The sequence below is a fragment of the Enoplosus armatus genome, chromosome 10, assembly GCF_043641665.1.
Source record: "Enoplosus armatus isolate fEnoArm2 chromosome 10, fEnoArm2.hap1, whole genome shotgun sequence".
Taxonomy (NCBI): Eukaryota; Metazoa; Chordata; class Actinopteri; order Centrarchiformes; family Enoplosidae; genus Enoplosus; species Enoplosus armatus.
In genome coordinates, this window is record NC_092189.1 from 6,255,500 (window position 1) to 6,279,017 (window position 23,518).

The window sequence follows — 23,518 nt, forward strand, 5'->3', positions numbered from 1 at the left end:
GTCCTACCTTGATCCATATCGATCTTCTTCTGTTTTTTTTTTTACCCTGTGATGTCCACCCAACATTTTGTGTGTATAAAAATCACTGTTTGTTTTGGAGTTTGTTCTGTATTTTTTATTGATTCTGTTTGGAATTAATCAGGCAGCCTCTTGACAAGCCTCCCAATTTCCTGGCTCCTCTAGCGATCTGTTTTGAAAATGTTGATTCTTTAAATAAAATCACAACATACGAAAGCAAATCTTGTCGCGCAGCTACGCATTGACAGTCTTGCATGCTCCGTGGTCGATGCGCGCTGTAACTCACCGATGACGTATGTGAGCAGGAGGGCCAGGGTGAGAGTAAGGAGCGACGCAGACAGGGCCGTACACTTCCAGTTGCAGCAGCGGTGAGGCTTGTTGAAGGTAAACAGTGGTCTGGTCACGCTGCTGCGAGGCAGAGGCCGGGGCGGAGGGGAGTACACGGTCCCAGATGTCAGTGGGTAACCCTGCCCCGCCCCTGACAGTAGAGCCGATGAGCCAGAGCCCTGCTTGAACAGGAAGTGTCTGCGGGAGAAACACAAAGAAAGAATTTCATTTTAACCTGCGACTGAATGTTTGCTAAGCCCCATCCCCCTTAGTTACTGTTGCTATGCCTGTCAATCTTTTGATTGGTGCAGATTTACCACTTGAAATCCGTTGTAATTTCTGAAACAATGGGTCCTTGATTTCAGACAGAGGCAGACAAAAGCAGGCTTCTCATTTCTTGCCAGCAACCGTTGATTTTGTGGGCTCAAATGACAACAGTCGCTGGCAGATTTAATCAGCTGTAGCTAGCTAGCTAATTAAGCTAACGTTAGCTCAAGGAGTTGTTTGACAGCACAGTCTCCGGCTGTGACTGTTAACAGCTGACTTGTTTTAAAAGGAGAATCTTGTAACAGGCGTCTTAAACATGCACTTGAAGGCTACATATATTATATAGTACCAAAAGACATGAGGGTAAAGCTGCATGTCCTGGGGGGAAAGAAAGTCAGCGTCCTCACCAGATGAAGAACCACATGGAAGAAGACATGGAAATAAAGATGAAGCATTTTTCTTGTATCACAGTGCAGAGCTAGTTTATCCCAACAGTATTATAAATGTAAGGAAAATATAAGACTGTTATTTCATTTCCTGTCTGGCTGTTGCGCTTACTTGTTCAGAAAGTATTTCTTCACTTTTAACGTTACAAGAGGAAAGGCTCAGATGATGGTGTGTTCGGCAAACATTTGCAAGGGGTTTGGCTGGGCTCGCTGGAGTGTAAACTTCCCCAAATCCAATACAGAGCAGGATAGAGCTGCTAATGTTGCCCTAAACTCTGAAAAACTAGGCTTGTTTAACATAACCTGCAACTACATAAACTAATACAGTTATTTAATATGTAATATGCTCCTTATTGGCCTTGGGTAACACACTACTGTAGGTAGTAAGCTAGTTAGCCAGACATGCTCATGATTGCAGCTGATGTTAGAGCAGATAAACACACTGGTTAATCCATTCTTTAGTCTTTTTCTCCTTTGTTTTGAGTTTTGGAAAGGCTAGAAAAATAAGACACCACCCTCCAAACTCTTTGCCAAGTATCACTCTTTCTTCAGCCCTGTGCACACCACTTTGGCACGTGGAGAGACCCAAAGCGCACGGTTGCTAAGCTATGATGGGACAATCGCACTTTGGGTGAGGGGTTCAGTGGGAGGACATTTAATTGTTGTCCTAATCCTGTGAGAAGGGAGCTATTCTGCATTGGGTGTCCCACGAACTACCTGGAACCTCTGGGACCACTGTTTTTGTCTTGCTAAAGTAGATTATAGTATGAATTTGGAAACAATCGCAGTGACAGTGGTTCCATCCTTCGACAATTAACTTAGCACAGCACAGACCTCATCTTTTCTTAGGTATCTAGTACCTTATTCTGATTCTATTTATGCAAATCTGCACTCAGTGGAATTCAGTCTCACTCTGAAGTACGCCTGACTGAAACTCATTTAAAGGGCCCCCAAGGTGGAAGATTTTTGAGGAGACCCCTCTCCTGCTATTTTTTTAATGAAGCATACAGGCTGGCTGAGGATTCAGATATCACACACAGGACAGGCCGTTCTACTTTGCCACTGCATGAAGACACAGTCCTCCTAAAGCCTCACCTGTCGAAAAAGCTCTCAGCACTGTCTAGGACTAAGTAATTTAGTTAAACCCTTAATATCCCACATGTTTGGCGGCATTTGTGTGCTTTTAATTTAAGTGGCCTCTTAAACTTGCAAGTAATGCATCATCAAAGATTAATCCAGAAAGCTAAAATCAAGGAAGAAAAGTAGTTGAGGAAAGTCCCTAAGCACTACAATTCCTCTTGCAATTTATATTTTGTTCCACCATAAATTCTGGGAAGTGAGCAATATGTGGCGTATGCAAAACACGTCGATTCACCAGTTAAACAATAGAAAACACGTCTTGCCACAAACTATGCTGACACAAGCTATGTATCATTTCCACAGCACCTTACAGATACGGTATGAGCCACAGCATATGAAACTATAAGCTCAGTCCAAGTCCTTCATCAGAGAGGAAGACCAAATCTGACAAAGTGCCTCTCTGGTGCAACATTACGAGCAGCTTCTGTAATGCAGAGCAGCGCTGATATGAAAGAGAATGAAAAAGCCCTTGCAGCCAAGGATCAATGACTTACCTATTCCTTTTTTGACTCATCAAAGCGACTACTTAAGTTATACGGCTGTATTAGTTAAACGAAGATGAGGTTCATTTTCATTATGAAAAAGAGTGCGTTAGATGGTGATGATAGCAAACTAAGCTGAAGGGCAATTAATCTGGGTAGCATTTCATCTATATTGTGTTTGGATAATGGAGGGCGAGGGTTGGAGGGTGTCAGACGAGGAAGCAGAAATGCGGGGGCTAGGAAATTATGCAATTTGGAAAAGTGGATCTGGGCAGGCAATTATAAGCACTTCCTGCTTGTTCTGGCCATATTGACTTCCATCAAAAAATGAACAAAGACTGCTGGTGTGGGGAAACAAAAGAATGGTCATATTGGAGGAAACATCAGAGGAAAAAAACAGGTATGACTCATTGTTTTTTTTCTCTGCATTATGTGTGTGTGTGTGTGTACTTTCCATAACAAAAAAAAAAATCCTGGAGCTTCTGGTATTCTCCGACAGCAATGAGTGGCCCAGGTCACCGTGTGCTCTCTGAGGGTTAATACCGGCTGTGAGTGCGATATGTCAGGGCAGACGTGCAGCTGAGGGTGTGAGGTCACAGGCTGCTGGTAGGGCCACGGTCTCTGAAGGGCCCTCAGAGGACAGGCCATTAAAGTGGGGCCAGACAGCGGACTGACAGCGTCGTTGGACACCAGACTGCAGCCGCCACTCTGCACCGCGTCCATTTGCCCTCATACACGGCAAAAACACATCCATCTTCCCAAGTCATTTAGTCTCATATTCAGCCTTGAAGACGGATTCCACTTAAAGCCGATCATAGCACTTCTTGTGCCTTTCTTGAAACACAATTTGATTTGCATAGAAAACTGGTGATATGATCTCAAGGCAAGGCCAAACAAGTTTATTTCTATAGAGCTTTTCAAACATAGAGGCAATTTAAAATGCTTTACATAAGGCAAAAGAATTAGAGCATTATAGCATTTTAATACACAAAAAAGGAAACAAATGAAATCCATTAAAGCAGAGTAAAGTGAAAACAGACAAAGGGGGGCAGTTTCAGAGCATTAAAAAAATCTTACCCCATTGACAGATTTCTTTAATCTAAATTCCTTTTTTAGGAGTCAACAACAAACCTAATTTGAGGTAAGATGGCCATTTCTTGCTATTGAGCTGCCTTTCTGTCTGTTTTAATTTCCTTATTCACTTTTTTTCATTTTGCCAGTCATCTTTAGTCTCTTTCTTTCTGTCTGTTTCTGTCTCTATGTCTTCCTATAATGTGGCCCTGTGGCTGTGTTTAACATGAAAGACAGATGACATCCATCCCTCCCTGTCTGCTTCCTCTCCTCTCTCCATCCACCCATCCAGCCTTGGCTGAAGGCTGTGAGTCAGATGGAGGACACAGGAGGCTGCACATGGAGCAACCACACACACCTAAGGATCAATGGTAGTTCAACTCTGAAAGGCCAGAGATAAACTTAGGACAAACACACACATGCGCACGCAGAGAAACATAGCTCGGCTCAGAGATGCCCACACAAGACAAGCATACACAAAAAGATGTCAAATACAGGTGAGCCTTTTCACATTTTTGAGGCCAGTACACAGGTCGAGTCCACTGTGGTGCTTTTATTGCTCTGCTGAAGGTGGATTAGAGCAAAAGGGATCAGAATCCAGCTGAAGAAATTGCATTTGTCAACGCATGTGGAACTCCGGTCTTCTTGTGTGGTGCTTTTAAAAATGCTGCACTGTTCTTCCTGGCTCCCTGCCTTTGATCTTCTCAGACAATATCCAGGGGCGACGCCCAGGAAGCTTTGAATTCATATCAGAGGGCAGATTTCCCCCGAGTCAGGAAGAAAATGAGAGTCCCCGCTCTCCAGGAGGTTGAAGTCTACGGCCCAAGGGCTGTCTCTACCTGGATGTGTGTGAATTACTGTGTGTGTGTGTGTGTGTGGGGGGGGGGGGGGGGGGGGGGGGGGTGAAGGCCTATGTGCATAGGGCACAGGTGCATGCAGATATATTGTATGTGTGTGTGTGTGTATAAAAGATTTCTGTATGTAACTGCATATGCACAGTGTGTGATTCAAGTAGTCTCACTTCTTAGTGATGAGAGGACGGAGAGGAGGCAGGGCACCAGTCAATTTATTACAGTCCCAACATTTGTTATGCCTCTTAACACACCCAGTGTGAGACCCAGTCAGATATATTGAATATCCATATCTGCATCCTTCCACTTACACAAGCCGGCCTCTCCAGAAACATAACGGATATGCGGCTGAAAAGGAAATCTATGCACACTTCAAACAGTCTTAATCTCTGCTGACGCAACGTCAATACGTTTCGATACAGATTCATCAAACGCGCATCGGGGGAACATGGAAGTGTGCTTGACAACAAGAGATATTGTACACATTTTTTTAAGGTCACAGCATCACTTATAATTCCGTTGGCATGAGCCCCGATGTCAAGTTTATAGATACTTGGTAAATCTTTAATCTCACGCCTGAGATTGAGCTGATAGCAGTGAGCATCGGGGTGCGAGCAGAAATATGAAATCATTAGATTAGCAGTGGATCTGAGAATGTGAAAGAGGAGGGTGCTTGAATATTAAATCCAACCCACAACCCTTTTTTTTTTTGGTCTTGCCCCCGCCAAAAGCTAGATAGAAAAGAGCCAATAATATCTGAATTATGTTATGAAGGGCCACTATTCTATTGACTATGAATATGATTACGTTTTATGGCTCAGAACTAATAGCGCACTATCAAATGAAACTTATTTGACTATAAACTCCCAAATGCAAAAATGTATTACTACAAAAAGGCACCATCCAATATAGTGAGCCACTGCGGCAATTGTGTTTTATAATCACATCTCTCTTTGGGAGAGAGTTCTTTATGTTCAGCAAATATTGTTTGAACGTTTCGAAACACACACGCACACAAAAAAAAGCGTGAATTTTGTTTATGGCGGATTTTCACTTCAAGCAAACACACACAGACACGTAATGTAATTACAATACACTTCTGACAAGTCTTTTACAGTGATAGTCACATCTGGCCAATGATTAATTTAAATCGTCACTGAATCTAATTTTATTCTTCCTTTCCTTTAAATGAGGTAAGATCTAATTATGGCCTAATGCATAACTTATTAAAACCTCTTCTTCTGGCGTGGCAGCCTGCCAATCTCACCCTCACTCATAATACCAGAATTCGCCTGCCGCACCGCGCTCTCATTAAACATGCAAACATATTCTTTTGCACCTTGCTGCTTCTTCTCGAAAAGCAGCCTCACAAATGAGGATCTCCTAAATAATTCTCTGATCAATTATTACTTATGCAGCAAGCAAATGCTTAATTCTGTTTGATGGGACCAAATTCCGCCGGCTCGTCTGCAAGCATTTGGAAAAACATTTCTGGGGTTTCTGCGCGTGGAAGTGGCATCACAATGTGTTCCTGAAAAGAGGATTTCTACTCGATACTGAACTTTTATTTCAGGTAGTATGAGCGCAGATACTGGTCCCCTGGTAAATCTGTCTGCAGTGGGGGGTAAGAGAATGAAAAGGATCCAAAAAAAAGTAATAATACCCCAGAGGCCTGCACGGTGTTCCACTTACTCCTCTCTGCATGTTCAAAACATGTCCATCCAAACAAATCCTTTAGTCCAACATTCATTCTTAATCATTCAACTGTGATTTTTCTAAGGAATTGTGAAAGTCTGCCAACTCACGCTCCTGATGAAAGACTTTTCTTTAATCTAATGATCCTCATTTCTGAGATTAAAGAAATGTCTTTAATCAAGTGACATTATGTTGAAGTAGGGCAATTTGCCTTGAAGATATTTTCATTTGAAGGCTTCCCTTGCAAAATGACATAAGCACCGTCTTGGAGTGAAAGCATTTTGAAACGAGGCCCATTTGTTCCAAATTCTTTAAATCATCTTAACTCTTGTTGTTCGCTTGCTTTAAAAAAAAAAAAAAAAAATGAAACACCACTGTAAAAATAACCTTTCAGGGCTTTTTTCATGTGTTGTATTCTCTCACCTGGTCTCTAGGGGAATGTTGCTGTTGAGCACCCAGCTGTTGTGAAGCTGCGCCTGGTCAGCGCTCGAGCCTGTGTCCGCCCCTTGGCCGCCCTGGCTGGCCTGGCACCGCGTTGGCATGGTCTTCCTCTGCAGGCTGACTTGAGTGTAGGGCGCCGGGCGGGCACAAGTGCAGGCGTGGGGCGGAGGGGGGGGCGGGGGAAGCGGGCGGAACGTGAACTGACCACCTGGACTGCTGGGCAGTTCTGCGCAGAGAGACAAAGGAAAGAAGAAGAGGAGGAGGAGGAGGAGGGACAGGGGAGAAATAAACATAGGTTTATTAGGAGCGCAGTACCATAAATTACAAATAAAAGTGGCGTGTTAGTTGACAGTTTATTGTTATTACACTGATTGAGGGACATAAATCACCTTGAAAACGCTGCCTGTCCAGCGCCTAGCCTTCCTACCTGCTTTGATACACTTCCAGCCTCCCTATAAATAGGTTCTTGGCTGGCTGCAACATTGAGCAGTCTTTAAAGAGCTAACAGCTCTGGCTTAATCTGCACCCGCCAGCCCAAACTACCCATGTGATGTTTATTATGAGATCTGTAGCTCGACGGAATGAGCTAGCCAGCTGTAACTCCCTCACACTGGTAACCTCGGGGTCTAGCTCGAGCTCTCTCAATCCATCATTTATCATTCACTTTCGCTATAACGCTCCCTTTCCCCGTCTCTTCCCCCCCTGCTGCTTTCTCTCTCCTTTCAGTCCGTCTTCTAAAAGCGAGCACAGACTAATTACAGTTTTGCCAAATGAAATGTGCGTGCATATGTTTGTTTGATGTGTGAATGTGCGTCTGTGACTGCAGATGAAGCTGGTTTGCATGTATTTCCATGCGTGCACACACCTGTGTGTGTGTTGGTATGTATTCATGAGTGTCCATCAAGCATCCTGGGACATTAGTTATCAGCGTTTAGGGAGACAGCTCATGCCATATGGTTGCAGCATGGTTCTACGAACACGGCAAATCCCTTGTCCCAAAAGACCAACTCTGTCCAGCTGTATTGACAATGAATGTAACATTAGCCTCGAACTCATTGTTAGGGACAAAGGAGTACAGAATCTGGTAGACAGACAATATTGGCTCACAACTCTATTTGCTGCCAAAATGTCAGCAATAATTTAGTATCTGGAAATGAAGCCCACCTGGGAGATTACAACAGTCTTCCCTATTCAAGTGTAAGTATTACACAGACAACACCAGAGAGCAGATTTTGCCAGATTCTTGTGATTCTTGCCAGATGAAAGCTGATAAAAGTAAAGAATAAAAGAGTCTTGTTTCAGCTGTCTACAGTTTCTATTGCCAACATAAAAACCTGCATGTTACTGGAATCTGTACTTCAGATGCCATTACGTCTAAAATTGAGGCAACATCTTTCCCAAATATTGCAGGGAAACAGTTATGGAACGTGTTATTGTCAACATTTCCATGACACTACATCATTTTAAGCAATGTTAAAAATCATACAGACATGCTAGCCAATACGCAATGTCATATCCACCAATGTTCATTGACATAACACACATGCACATCAGGTTTTATGGCTCTCTGCTGTTGGAAATTCACATTTACAAGATATATATTGTAGCAGTGTTGTAGTAATGCCATGGCAGGACAGGAGCAGTTCTGTGAACGGTCTATAAACATTGCCACAGTAATATTTCCATGATGCCATCTGTCCGGCTGAAATGGCGTTTTGAACATTGTTACAGTAGCAGTTATGGTGTGTGTGTGTGTGTGTGTGTGTGTGTGTGTATATATCTGCATATTTGACGTTTGCATTCCCAAAATTACTGCGTAAGTTCTGTCAAAAACGCTCTTTGAGCAAATGACAAAGTTTTTCATCTTCCAAAACACATTGCTGGTTATTGATCTTCCAACATGGCTGAATTGTCTTTGTCATGTTTCCACAGCATGTGAGAAACTATTCGTCTCTGCACACTGACACAATGAAATTATCTATTCCTTCCTCATGACAAGCCATTACTCACGTCACATGTTTATTTCGTGGCTTCACGGAAACATGCAGGGGCTTCTATCTAAATGTTGTCCTCCCACCATTGTTGTTTATTGCTTCCGGGCCATCTGTGATAATTTCACGTTTCACACTCACACATAAGATGTGATATTTTTAGCATGTTTAACAGGTTTCTGTTGAATAACCACAGCTGAAACTGTGTGTCAACTTGTATTTTATGAATATTGTTAAGCAGTCATATGTGTCATATTTATACAGTCACGTATACACACAGTTCTATACCAACCTTTCTCCTGAGAAATGATATAACATTGCATTGTACTATATAGAAACACAGCCGGCCTATTATCACCACACTAAATCACAAGGCGATTTCAACAGCTAATCAGACTGCGCTGAAAGCGACTCCATATGAGACCTGGTAAAACGACAGGAAAATGTATTTGTGTCATCACCTGGAGGTGCTGTTTAGTCTAATCTAATGGATTTAGAAACTGGAAGTTATTTTTGTGTGAACCACCTCTGAGTATTAAAAATTACATGCTTAGGGAAAACTGACAGCACATTTTTAGAGCAGCACTGCATCGTGTGTCATTGTAACGCACCAGGAGCTTTAAAGTGGTGCTTCAGTTTCTGATTCACCAGTAACTGGGAGTCCTTTGAGTCCGGCCAGAAATCCCTTGCTTTCAGGGTTTTTCTGGAGGAAGATGTTTTTACCGTTTGTTACATAACATCACAAAAACATATATCTTTTTTTTTTTTTTTTTTTTTTAAATCACATGCAGTGCATTCCCAGAGCTGCGCACTCCAGTTGGCAACTCAGGTCACGCTTGGGGCACTAACTCAACTTTCGACCTGACTCGCATATGACTTTGTTGACTTCAGACTTGCCTCGGACTCTGTCGCACTGTAATTTCTTGAAAACAATGCGAGGCATTCAGACATTGTGAAGCCACTGTGAACATTTCTGCCAAACCAAGGTTTTGATTTCTGCAGCGCTGCCAAATTCAGTTTCACATCACAGCGTGCACCTGTCAGCCACAGGTGTGTCAACGAATCAAAACACATCAACAGGATTGTCAACTTGCCTTTAACACAAATGCTACTGCTTGCTCTAAATGTCGCTGGCACTGGTGGAGGAGGTACTCAGAGCCATTACTTAAGTAAAAGTAGCTATACCACAGAGTAAAAATACTTAATTAGAAGCAAAATCTTACATTGAAAAGTATTATCAAGTACTCATTAAGCAGAATTTCCCTAATCAGATTATATGATGATTATTATTACTGATGGATTAACATGTAAGCAATATTTTAATGTTGAAACTGGTCAAAGTGGAGCTAATTTTAACTACCTTATATACTATTGGAGAGTCGTCAGCAACATATTTTGTAAGATAATCATTTGTTTAGTTTTCTGTGGATTTGACATATGTGTATAAACTCAAACAAGTGAAGCCATTTACATAATTATATAACACTAGGAATGTGTTCTATCACTTGGCTGCTTTGTAACAGTTTACTGTCCAGCAACTCAATCGAAAAAAAAGAATATGCTGAACTAACAATGATTAATTCAAGGTTCTCCATTTGAAAATGAAAGGGGTACTCCATCGATTTAGTATTGTACTCCCAAAAGGTTGGATGAATCAAAGCAGCAGAGACCGAGATATCCTGACTTTTAGTCCATAGAGGTGAAGGAAAAAAAATGCTGGATCCTACACTTCCCATAATGCCACTCAATAGCATCTTTTGTTAGACTGCCCCTGCCTTGTAAATGTCCACGTCCATGCCCATGTCCCAGTTTGTAACAGAAGCTCCAAGCCCAAGATAACCCTGATGACATTATTAGGGTTATTGCTCAGACTTGGTAAAGGCCCTCCAGAGCCACGGGGGACATAACACATCTGTTGTCACAGGCAGAGTAGTGCTCTTCATGATAAGTAAACTGATCTGTATGTAGTATAGTGGTGGAGTGTCCTAGAAGTGAAAAAACAACAACAACAACCTATTTAAAACTGTTCTATTCTATTCTAATTTTACATATGTAGGATGCAATTAATCTGCGGAGAAATGTTCAGACAGACTCATGAACTTTCCTACAATAGGAATGAGAAATGCTTTTCGACCCAAATGGCTCGCAATTGTTTTGAAACCAAAATAATAAATCCAAATTATTTCTGCCTCTTAAGTCTCAAATGACTTCCAGTTCATTATTAATTTAGACTTTTTAGAAAACCTGAGTTATAACCGCTCTGGGGATTCAGTCGCCACAACTTCACCTGCTATGTTTGTGTTTGCTGGCGAGGAAAAAAAAAAGGGAGGGGGGGTGTAAAGTGGACAGGAGGGGAGGAGAAAGGACAGGGATAGAGGGCCAGGGGAGAATGTAATCTTGGTGAGTAGGGTGACACTGGGGCCCAGGCTGCCAGATGGTGCTTTAGAAGGCTTAGCGAAGGCAGCTTTGGGTCTCGGCTCCCAAAGATCCACAAACTCACTCAATTCCTCTTTTCTCACTCAAACACACAAATGGCAGAGAAACACTTGCTAAGTCGCTCTTCCTCTCTCTCTCTTTGCGCTTTCACACGAAGTCACATCAAACACGCAAGCTGTAATGTTGTGTTAAATATTAGGTGTAACCTAAATAGGCCTGGCAATGTAGGGCAGGGGCAATATTTGGCGGGCGAGCCAGGAGTTCAAAAACATCAAATCAACTCTGTGGGGAGCAGATAGAGGCCAGGGGAGGTGCCATTACAGCTCTAGATGACAGTCGTGACAGTGTAGAACAGCCTCTGCCCTGGGGTTCCTCTGGGACTTAGCCCTCCAGAAAAGACACTTTCGGAAAGTCGCTTATGAGATATTTTCCTGGAATCATCAGCTTTTGGTTACATAAGTGAGATATGAGGAAAAGCGTTTTATAGCCAGCGGAGGGGAGATCTGGGGGGATTTACTGGGAAATGTAACAGGTAACAGGTATTTGGGCCAGGTATTAAAAATACATTACTGCAGGTGAGATGGACCTAAAATAGCACAGACATCAGGTGTTAATGACAATTTAGGTATACCTGTAATGTAATACAAGTAATAAGACGGAGAGCATGGTAAATAATGACTCAAGCACACACACACACTCACACACAGTATTGGTGGTGTGTGTCACGAGTTAGCTGTCAGGATGATGCAATTCTCTTTGGAAGGGATATTAACAAGCAGATATAAGACTGATTTGAATGGAAAATGAATCACGTGCACAAAATAATCTCGTTTCATAAACGCTCGTCATGCTCGTCACCAAAACGTTCTACTCTCAGTCTGGATGTGCCTGCCAGATGCTCAGCGCTACCTGTGCACGCTGTTTTTGTAATTGGGCAGAGAAAATGTAAGAAGCTACAGTGAGAAATGTCCAGGGAAAAAAAACACGAGGCCGGTTTGAATTTATAGTAATCATGGACAGTAAGGGACTGTGTGACCTACGTCAGGTCCAATGGAAATATTAATAATGCTGCTTAAGTTAAGTATAAGATTCAGGCCCCCTCCCTACCCCGACATTTTTTGTACAGTCCCTACAGTGTGAAAGCAGCAAACACAGGATGCATGGCTTCTTTAATAAGAAGAGACCACCAAGTTTGATGTGTAGCAGACCACAAAAACACGAGCCACAATAATATTAAAGCCTAATATTTAACCAGGTTTCCTCCTCTTCTCCACTCTCTGTGTTTGCTTGCGCCCCCGCCCCCCTCTTTATTCCCCTCGCTTCATTATTGTGCCCAGCGCTGTAGTGCCGAGTTAATTTCACTTATTACAGGAAAGCCATATAAAATCCATAGAGCCTGACCTCAACAATATCAAACCTGCCTGTCTACCAGAGGAATGTGATTGTTTTAGAGAACATTTAACACTATTGTTGGACCAAGCCCAGCAAAAACCACATCATCCACCCCACTCTAAAAATAAAAGCTTAATAATTTCCCCCAGGATAGCTTTTCATCTATCTCGCTTCTTAATTGAGTTGCATTAAATTGCCACAAAGTTTATTCCACTGCTGTGCTTCCATGAAATAAATAATTAACCCCATAAAAAGGTCAGACAACTGAAATTAGAACTCACTGGTTTTTCTTCTCCTTTTTTTGCGGTAATGAGATGGGACCCTGCTCAGGCTGACCATCTGACTCTCAGTCATAATTTGTCTTTGTCTTAGCAGAGTTCCTGACCAGAGATAACACATTATCTCATCAGACGTTATAAGTTTCCAATAGACTCCTGTCATTGGTTGGCTGCTGATGAAGTTGGTGTGAAGGATGGTAATATCGATAATAACACTGGCGAATGTATGATAACGGGGTCTAATATTGCTAATGATCGTGGCGTCGATGATGACGTTGATGATGATGACAATGCTGATAATAGCGGTGGTGGCGGTGAGGAAAATAACAAAGATAATGACGATAACATTGGTAATAACAGTGGTAACAGTGATGATGAAAACAGCAGCGATGGCGGCAGAAAAACTGATAATTACGTTGATGACAGTGGGCTCTGAGACAGCAATTAGAATAAAAACAGCCATTGATTCATCTCTGCAGACACAGGGATAAACGATGGGATCTCCATTTAACAAAGTGACACAATCATGTTGTCCAATTAAAGCAAGAAAATACAAATGAAGAAACCCCAGAGCTCTAAGAGCTTTTCTCTCTCACACGGAACCCAGTCGATTTTCATACAGAGGCTGATAATTAGCAGCCATGCATCATCTGGCTTTTTCATACCGGAGGACTCGATGTGTGTGTGTGATGGTGCACGCATGTACACGTCTTGTGTGAAGGTGTATATGTATGTGCATATTTGTGTGTAATTGCTTGTTTGTACACCACCTTCAAAAACAACTCCGGAGCGACTCCACAATCATGTTTAGGCTGCAGGTGATTCTGAAAGTTGCATTTCCCTGGAGAGGGCGCGAAAACCTCCTGAGTCTAGCTCCTCAGCTCTACAGCAAGAGGCTTAGCATCACTCAGACACTTCACTGCAGGGGCCCGCGCTCAAATTACATTTTCAGAAAAGCACTGCGCTATTTAAATGATCTGTTTAAATCATTAGTTAATCGGCCGATGTTTCGCAGACATGAACTTTGAATGAAACGCGAAACTTTTTTGATCTTAATGAACTCTGGCTGCGCAGCTTTGGCTGCATGAAGCCTATACAATGGAATAGCAGCTAGCTGAGCTCAGCTCGTCTCTCCTGAGAGCGCAGCAGTGTCCTGATCCTTCCTGACCTTGTCACTGCTGCAGGGTGCCCGGTCATTGCCACCTGCCATGGAGCTGTGCAGGTGTTTGTGCGTGTGTGCATTGGTGCATGTCATGCGTCCATGTGTGTGCGTGCATGTATGCATAAGTATGCACATGAGTGTCTGGCGAGCTTTGGAGTATGCTCAGCAGTGGCGTGATGTCGTGTGAGTTATTAGTCTTGGTAGAAATTTGCATCGCCAGGAAGAGGGCGTGACAAGGTGTTTGAGACTCAGGAGGTGAAACGCCACAATGGCCATTACGGTGATTAGTGCACACATTCATCTTTTACAAGCGTCATGATCCCCCCCCCGCTCTCTCTCCATATATATGAACACACATCGCGCCTCCCTCAACCCCAAAACAATCACAACAAGCACACACAGAGTATGGAGGAGTTTCGCTTGCACACACATGCATACACTATATTTCCTCTGACTCCGACACTAAAACAGGAGAAAGTGCCTGGGCTTGACAGAAAACAAACCAACATGAAGAGATTCCTGGCAGGCTAAAGAGAGAGTAGTATCAAAGCTACAAGAATGCACCACCAGCAGCCCATTTTTTTCGCTGGGAGAGAGAGAGACAGAGTATGCGCAGTGTTGTAGCAGACCTGAGCTGCTGGTAATTAGAATGGGCTCTGAGGAGAGACAGGCAGTGGAATGAATGCAAATGAATTCACTGGCTCCGACACTGGGCTCCACAACCTCACTTTTCATATAGCATACCTTACAGACATGAAGCTCCTGGCACAAACAGAGCCGGGCTACACAGCAAACACTGAGTGACATGACCGTGGACACGCACGTGCCAACATGTCCACGTGCACGAGTGTGCAAATAAAAATGTGAATCCGTGGGCCTGAAATTTGAAACAAATACGAACCCCAAAAGTACACAAACATGCAACACACATGCACACACACACACACACACACACACATTATACTAATCCCTGCAAATGCCACAGTGTTGCTCGTGAAAAGAGAAAGGGGGTGAAAAAGCTTGTTCCAAGCGAACATCCACAGCATGTCCCACAGCGGAATAAACAAACCCCTCTTAATTGGTGTCGATTTGGAATGAAGTGATGATTCATCATGCAGAACTCCCCAGTAGAGTATTGGAAACCCAATCATTTCTAATCCATATGACCTTGACAGAGGGCCAGAGTTAGACTCAAACTCCTTTCCACGCGCATTGTCCGACAGACAAAGTCAAAGCATTGTAACTGACTTTACAACTCGTTGGAACTGTAATCCACCAAAGTCAGATCACTTCACTGATTACTCCATCTCAGCCAGCGGCAAATCTTTATGAAGCACTCAATTCTCCACAGCACTCATAAATCAGGGTACTATAAGCTTTCCGTCTCCACGATGGCACACCAGAGACACTATTTCCATACCACGCTGCTCCAGTCAATAATTCCTATTCCCATTACGTCTACCAGAGCTGCTCTTGACTTAAAGAAGTCCACTGGCACTACCTCAGCTCACCTCCCAATCCCCCGGCGGTTTGCCGTGTGAAACTTTGATCAGTGACCCTGTGGCTCTTCTCAAGGAGAAACAGGTCGTCTGTGAAGGGGTCCTGCTCTTTACTAGCTAGTGCTGTAAATGAGTCTAATTAACACATCTCCCTTCCTATCTTAACCAGGCATCCGGGGCCAACTAGAGTCTTATTATAGAGTAGATTATGCATGTAATGTCCCCACTGAGACTACATGGAAAGCGAAGCATTCAGAGAGGCATACACATACAGTATATGTACTGTGCATAAGAGGACAGGACTGTGTGAATATGGGAGGACGGGGGGAATAGCAGAAAGGATGAGGGACTGCTTGGTATTCCGACCGGAACATATAATAGATGGTGGAGGGAGATAGAGACACAAAGAGTGCGCAGAAGAGAGAGGGAGAGAATCACAGGAAAGAGATGTGTCTTCAGCACCACCTGCAGACTCGACTGGCGGCCATCTTGCGGTCAATGAGGTGAGTGCGGCCACCGCCCTGGGTCAGCATTAACACAGACCAATGACAAGTCAGCACTTGCCCTCTATTGCAACAACACCTTGCCGTTCCACTCCACCGACCGCACCTATCACAGCGATCACAACGTACACGCATGCATACGCTTTTGCACTCTCCGTCTGTCTTCTCGTTTCCTCTCTCTTAAAATCATGTGTGCGCACACACACACACACACACACACACACACACACCAGGAGAAGCTTAACAAATGTGGGAACAGATGCCCCACATCAGACTGCAGTTGCCCTCTGCTCCCTGCGGGCCTCCAGAGAGACAGAGGAATACCGTTAACGAAGATAAGACACTGCAGTCCTCTGCTGTCTCGACACATGCCTACGGTGAATACACACACACACACACACACACACACATTTTGAGTCATTTGTTAATGTCCATATCAGTATAAAGCTGTAGAGCTGTATCAGAATATCTGCAGGACCTGCTTGATACCGACCGTATGCGCTCACCCCTCCTCCCAATCACATCTCCCACTTTCAACAAAAACACTTACACCAATACGTCTTTATCCTTTCTTTTGGGGGACGTGATTTCCCTTCGTCCAGGCTGCCGTTGCCCTCCGCTCACTTATTAAACTCAATTAGCTTCTTTAATAGGTGAAGAGGAAAACAACACATTTAGTGACCCTCTTATACTCAGACAGAAAGCACTTCTTTTTTTTTTGCCAAAAACCTCAATACCATCTTCAAGGTAGGGATGTGTATCTCTCCCTTGCACAGAGTTCGTTATGCATCCGATACAAAAATGATACAGACACATTTGAAAGACCCAACACTGCCATGCAAAGCTAATTCAATATGATCTGAGTCAGCTGTGATTTAATATTGATTTGGTTCAGATCCAGGATTTGATAAGGCATTCATTTTGAGTAACTAAATAAAAAAAATCAATCTGTCCTCATTTTTTATTTCAAGAGCAGAATTAGAAATTATGTTTGCTGCAACGCTAACATAGTAACCATGGGAAGTGATAACCTTTTAGCTAGTCCCAGGGAGGATGGATTTTTCCCTTAAATGCTGTCAACTGGGTATTGTTTACCTCAGTTTCCAGATCAGTGCCATACATCTAAATTGGTATTCTATATAATGCTATGCTCATGGCTTATGGCATTCAACCAGGGGATTTTGGGGTCAGTATACTTTGGAAGTAGCGTTGGTTGACGGCTGCCGTCTGTAGCTTTGCTGTGCACACACACACGTTTGTGGTGCCATATTTTACGATTTTACAGACTGCAAATACAATGTGAATATTTCAGCCAGCTTTAGACACAGTAGAGTCCAACGTTTCTTTCATTTTTGACACGTATTAAGGAAGGGGATTGCTCAAAGTAGGTATGTGGTTGGAGAACCTAGATAGCTAGCAGTTAAGGGGCCGTTTTCCAATATGAATTGGTTCATTTTAACACATCCTTTTAGGACAGGAAGATTGTGAATATTGATATACAACAGTTTGGACCATATTTTGATTTAAATAACACTTCATAAGTGCATGTTTCGATACACAAGGAAGCGTGGTTTAAAAGTCCATGACATTTAGGGAATACTATATATAGAGTGCAGTCTATTGAGGCACACTGGCTGGCCACAGGGTCAGCCAGGAGATCAGATTAAATAAACATCAGTGAGAAAGAGAGAGAGACACACACACACACACGGACAGACACAAACAAAATAAACAGGAAGTGGGAGCTCATGAGGTTGATGTTTTTGGCCACAAATTAAGCAGCAGCTTTTCATCCGATCGTTGGTGGATCAGACATGCAATCACGTAGCTCTCCAGACACATGGCAGACGAGGGACCGGGGCCGAGGATATGGAGATGGATCAAGGGTTTAGGGTTGACACTTTCTGTGTTGAACTGACCAACATCAATCCATCAACCCTTATGGTGTCCACTCTGTATCTGACATGGCCTGGATATCCCCTGGTTTCCTGAATTACATGATTAAAGATCTGTCAGCATATAAAAACGGAGCCCTTTGGGCTAACAAAATGGCAGTAGCCCGCTGACCATTGATCCTGTGACTACGGTCTCATTCTGAAAATACCTCATCGGACTGTGAGACACACAAATACCTAACTCTGCAAACTTGTCAAGAATATGCAGACATGCCACAATGTGGTATGCAAATGCAAGATGAAACCTTGCATAGCAATCTCAATATTAGGAGATAGGTCAATACACTATTACAGAGAGACAGCTAAGTGTGCACTTAAACATAGCCAGGTAGAAGGATGTTTAGATAGCCATTAGCTAACAACACTTTATGACTATTCAGAAGCCACTTACAGGACACACACTTCCAGACACTTATAGCTATTAACAGCCATTAACATTAGTGTATAATCATGTGGAATGATGTGCGAGGGAGCCTCATCTGCAGCAGCGACAGAGAAAATTGAAATTCATCTCGAAGATGATGACGATCCTGCAGCAGTGGAGCACAGGGCGCAACGCAGGTGTGTACAAAACGCAGATCTCAATCTTACAATACACACAAGCACACACTGTCGTTAACATTAGGACACACAACTGCTGAAACGGCCACACAAACCAACAACCCACAGCAGGGAGAGACAAAGCCTACATACATGCATCAACCCTCCGTTTTCATTGCAAACGCCGACAATGAAAATGTGACAACCACTGCTCTCCTCCTCATCCAGCTCTTTTTCTATCTACAACTGTGACTAAAAGGGCCACTAACCTCTGACCCAATAACGTAAACAAAAGACACAACAACCAGAAAAGACTGTCAGTGACCCCTTTCTAAAAGGGTCGGTTGCTCCAGCCTATAAAATCTTAAAAAGCAAAAGATAATATTCTGCCTTAGCTATGACCGTGGAGACAGCGACGAATGGCAAGAGGGGGGGAGCTGAGACAGGACCCCGGCCTTAATGTAGTTTGTAATTGTAAGTGTTGGTCTTTAATAAAAGCCTAGAGTATTTGGTCAGGCTAATAGACTGGGCTCTCTAAATCCTGCCTGCCATGCATTATTCAACAGCCATTAGCTATCGCCTCATCTAGGAGGCTTTATGAGTCCCATCATCGGCTGGGACCTGGGCTAGGCACACCAGAGGTGTGTGGGGAGGGGGTGAGGATGGGATTAGCTGGGGAGAGAACGAGAGAAAGGAGGAGATGCAAATATAGGTATGGGAGGGAAAGGAGGGGATGTTAAAGAGGATTCAGAGGCGAGGAATCAAAGAGGAAAGCTGACGAAAGATGGGTGTGAGGTGGCATAGGTGAGGGCCTGTGATATGGAAATGACTACAGAGATGAAGAAATGGCTGGATGAAAGCCAGAGGTCATGTGGTAGACATATGAAAATGGGGAGAGGTTGATGCAGGGAAATAAGAGAAGTGACCGAAGGAAGGTAGCAAGATGTATGGAGGTAAGTGTGGGGGAGCGAGCCTAGGGGTCACAGGGAGGCTGGAGAGAGCAACAGAGAATGAAAGAGAGATGCCAGCCTCAAGTGGCATTTTCTGTTGGCCAGGAACATAAATGTCAGATGCTTCCTCCCTCTACCCTCTCAACCTTTTCTTCTTTCAATTCCCCTCACCTCCCTCTCAACCTCCCCTGCTCCTTCCACTCCACCTCCTGCTGCCCTTCTCAATCTGCCCACCTCTCCCGTGCCTCCCTCCTTCTCCCCAGAGTAGTGCCAGTGGTAATTTTGCTTTCAGAGACGGGAGAAGGCCATGGAACACATGGAGATGCAGGCTGCTCAGTTACCATGGTATCACTGGCCAGCAGGAATGGCGCCAAGACCAGGACGCGTATGTGCGTTTGTGTGTGCATGGGTGTGTACGGGTGTGGGCGTGAGCGTGCGGTCTTGAGTGCATCTACACGTCTGGGTAATGGGTGTTTAGCAGGCCTGCCAGACTTGTCCCAGCCACTGCTCTCCCAGACTACCAGGTTCTCCTGACCCTCTGCGGCAGCCCAAGGACACACTCCTGTCTCTCTAATTAAAACACAACCCTGACACACACACCACACACTCTCTCACACACACCACACACACACACACCCTGCAGGTCTGCAGCTTAAAATAACCTTAAAAGGAACAAGCAGAGCCATCATCCCCTGCACTCAACACCTCTTCAAAATCCACTCAGTGTTTTCTCACCAGGCACCTCCCAGGCAGCCTCTGCCTCAATCTGCAGGAAGATTCGCAAACAACAAACAGCGCCTTCGAATGCAGCACTCATTTATTAGAGGAGTCATCAAAGGAGCTGCATTTATTATAGCATGGAGTTCCTGCAACAATAGCACGGCTGCGCCGTCACTCTGTACTTGAAAATAATTGCCTGCGGAACAATTTGCAACCATCAGAAAAACACAAAGAGGTTTCTGGAAAACCGAAAACATTCAGTTATTTCAGAGGCTCAATGCATAAAATATTACTGCACATATATGAGTCCTGCCTTTTCAAAGTGTTAGGTGGTTTGCTGTATTACACCTCACCATACTTCAAGAATTCGAAACTTCTAACCACAGTTCTGCCCAAATGTATCATTATGCAAAGCCCACATATCTGAGTCTATTCTCTCTTGGTTGGCAGCATGCAACATTAACATTAATGTTGTGTATTCTCGTAAACCTGAGCTAAGGCACGGTGCGCTTCCTATTTGAGGAACAAAGCCGTGTATGCTCAGCGTGTTATGTATATTGCTTCACATAAGGAATCTAAGATGTGTGGACATCACACATGACGTGCAGCATTGAGACAGCCTCTTCACTTCATCTCCAACAGACAATTTAGCATGTTTGCTTCCTCGTTAAGCGCACGAGAGACCCTGATGGAGGAATCCCGGGGAGGCAATGGCGTCCTGTCACTGTGGGTTACCACTGCAGCATGATTTAATGGAACTGTCTGTCAAAAAGGCCGAACAACAGCCTGTCAACCATCAAGCTGAGGTAACCTACACATATACACACTCACAAGCACATGCACGCCGGCAAAAAATAAATAAAAAAATAACACAATGGAGACAGATTGTCAAAAACTCTCCCCTCTCTCTTGCTCTCTCCGGTCTCCCTCCCTCTCCCTCACACACACACACACACACACACACACACACACACACACACACATACACAGCCACACAAAAGCAAAAAGCAAAAGCACATATGGACACAGCACAGGCGGAGATGAACACAGAAGCGCTCAGAGCACATTCAGAGAAATCAACGGTTAGAAAAACACACATCACCGGCAGCCCCCCTACCAAGAGAGGAGATGAGTGCCAGGAATACGCACGCTGCATCAAGCGGCACAGGTGTTATCAGAGCGGTTTGCAGGTGATCCCGCCAAACAAAGTACTACTGTCATCTCTGCAGAAGTAGCAGCGTGGAAATCAACCCAAACAAATGTAATGAATGGTTCACAAAGTATTTAGCAGATTAGGTGGAAAACTCTATGCATGATGGGGGCCCAAATCCAAAGCTCATTACATGTGGCACTGCATTAGGAGCTCACACAAGCCAGTATGCAGCCCTATCCCCCCCAGCTCAAGGCTGATTTCTATCCCCTGCTACCCAGTGAATGAGGTAGAGCGCAATCACATCAGCCAGGCATTGGGCATCTGCTATAAAACCTTTCCTTTATTGTACATTTCCACCATCATCCCAAACTGGCAAGACAGAGAGTTCTGATTATCAAGGCCTTTGATTGCCCCACTCAACAATCAGTGCAGCTCTCCTGTACAATGCCTGCTGTGATGTATAACAGTGTGTGTATGCACATTTGTGGCTGTGTGTGAGGCTGGTGGGAGAGAGAGGAGAAATTAGTAAAAATCATACTAGGTATATCAGAATTACTCCTGTATATACAAGAACAAATGTGCATTTGCTTGTGTAAGCCCACATATGCACTTTAGGCCTTAATGTTTTCTAGATGAAACTAAATGGTCTTCTAATACGCCGGCCTCTGAAGCCCACCGTTTGATGTTGCACACTGCAGCACCATCCTCTGGTCTGGACAATTCACTCTGGCCCTGAAAATAGGCTGCTTCTTTAAAGATACCTCTCTCTGTGGCTAAATATGATTAGCTGCAGAGGACATTGTAGCTCTCTCCACAGCTAATACATTTAGTATGGATTGTCTGAGGGGTAAGGATACAGCAAGCAGATAGATCAATATTGTAAGTCAGAGTCTGTCTGGAGAAGAGGAACCATGCTGGGAGATGGTTAACTGTTCTAAGGCAGCAAATGCTGTCTGCAAGCACCGAATGCCAGGAATCCCACAATATTGAACTCTTCTTCAAAAGGTAATACTTAATGCTCAAGCTGGGTGATGGGTTATGTTGAGTGTCTGCATCAGGCGAGGAGCTTGTTGAAGATTTGTTGTGGATATCTCTAAGGATGAGAGATTATATAAAGCAAATCTGGATGATTCCTTATAGTCTATAGTGCACCACTTAAGATCAAGCCCCCATAGGGCCTTACCTCCATAGGGCTGAAGTCAAAGTGGTGCTCTAAATAGAGAATAGGGTGTCCTTTGAGATAGAGGGGGAAAAGGACCCAGATTTAAGTGGCTTCATTTGCATGCGTGAATCCCTCACTTAAACCCATTTGAATCGCACACAAGAGCAGATGGACATGCGCGCACCCTCACACAAATTCCCAAGCACACAAATACACACACCTCGCACAGACACATTCTTCCCCCTTTTCCTAGAGTCAGAGGACATTAGCACTGCATCTATTTCTGGAGGCCCATTAAGGCCGTAAAACATTTAAGATCCACACAGAGTGATTCCAACTGTCAGAATGACCCGTTCTTTCCCCATTTCTCCTGCTCATGTAAAAAAGCTGACACGAAGCTTGTGACAGAAACATGTATTCGGTGCCGTTCCGGATTCGGCTGAGTGGGCTGGCACGCCGGCTGGATGGGTGGGGTGGGAGGAAGTGGGGTTGAGAAGAGTTAGGTGGAGGGGTGGTGTGTGTGGGGGGGGTGCAGTCGTTCGTCCGCCAAATGGGTCCATTTTGCTGAAATGTGAAGCCTGCACTTTCCTGACAAGCTATAATAAATCTATCAATTGTGTGTTGGTGTGTACACGTGCGTTATGTGTGTGTGCACCACGCGTGAAGAGGAAATTGGTGGCATCTAAACAGGAAATATCCCCTTCCCTTCCACTCTATAGATGTGACAGTCACAATAACAGCCAACCGCTCTGCTCACCATAACCCAGGGTGGCATATGCCTTATAATGGAAATGCATTGTACCACTGAGGGACAAACATACACTCACAAGGGCACACATGTATAACATGCGCATATGCACACACATAGAAGCTAATGTGGGACCAGTAGACAACCTCATCTGCCTCCCATCTCAAATCTATACATAAATATATCATTTGCTGTCCAGTGAGGACTAAATCCATGAAAGCAGCAATGCTAGGCTAATTTAATGTGAAATGACAGGCTTCTAGGTAGCTCTTAGAAACCTAACAAGCCTGA

General features: G+C 44.0%; 1 protein-coding gene across 1 annotated transcript in view; it reads right to left on the reverse strand.

The window, feature by feature from the left end:
• The window catches only part of tenm1 (teneurin transmembrane protein 1), a 138,943-nt gene that overhangs the window by 95,854 nt on the left and 19,571 nt on the right, over positions 1–23,518 (reverse strand). Inside the window, exons 3-4 of the mRNA XM_070913178.1 lie at positions 6,721–6,964; positions 305–543 (exon numbers count right to left, since the gene is read on the reverse strand). Coding sequence (XP_070769279.1) covers positions 305–543; positions 6,721–6,964 — 483 coding nt within the window. The remainder of the gene's footprint in view (positions 1–304; positions 544–6,720; positions 6,965–23,518) is intronic.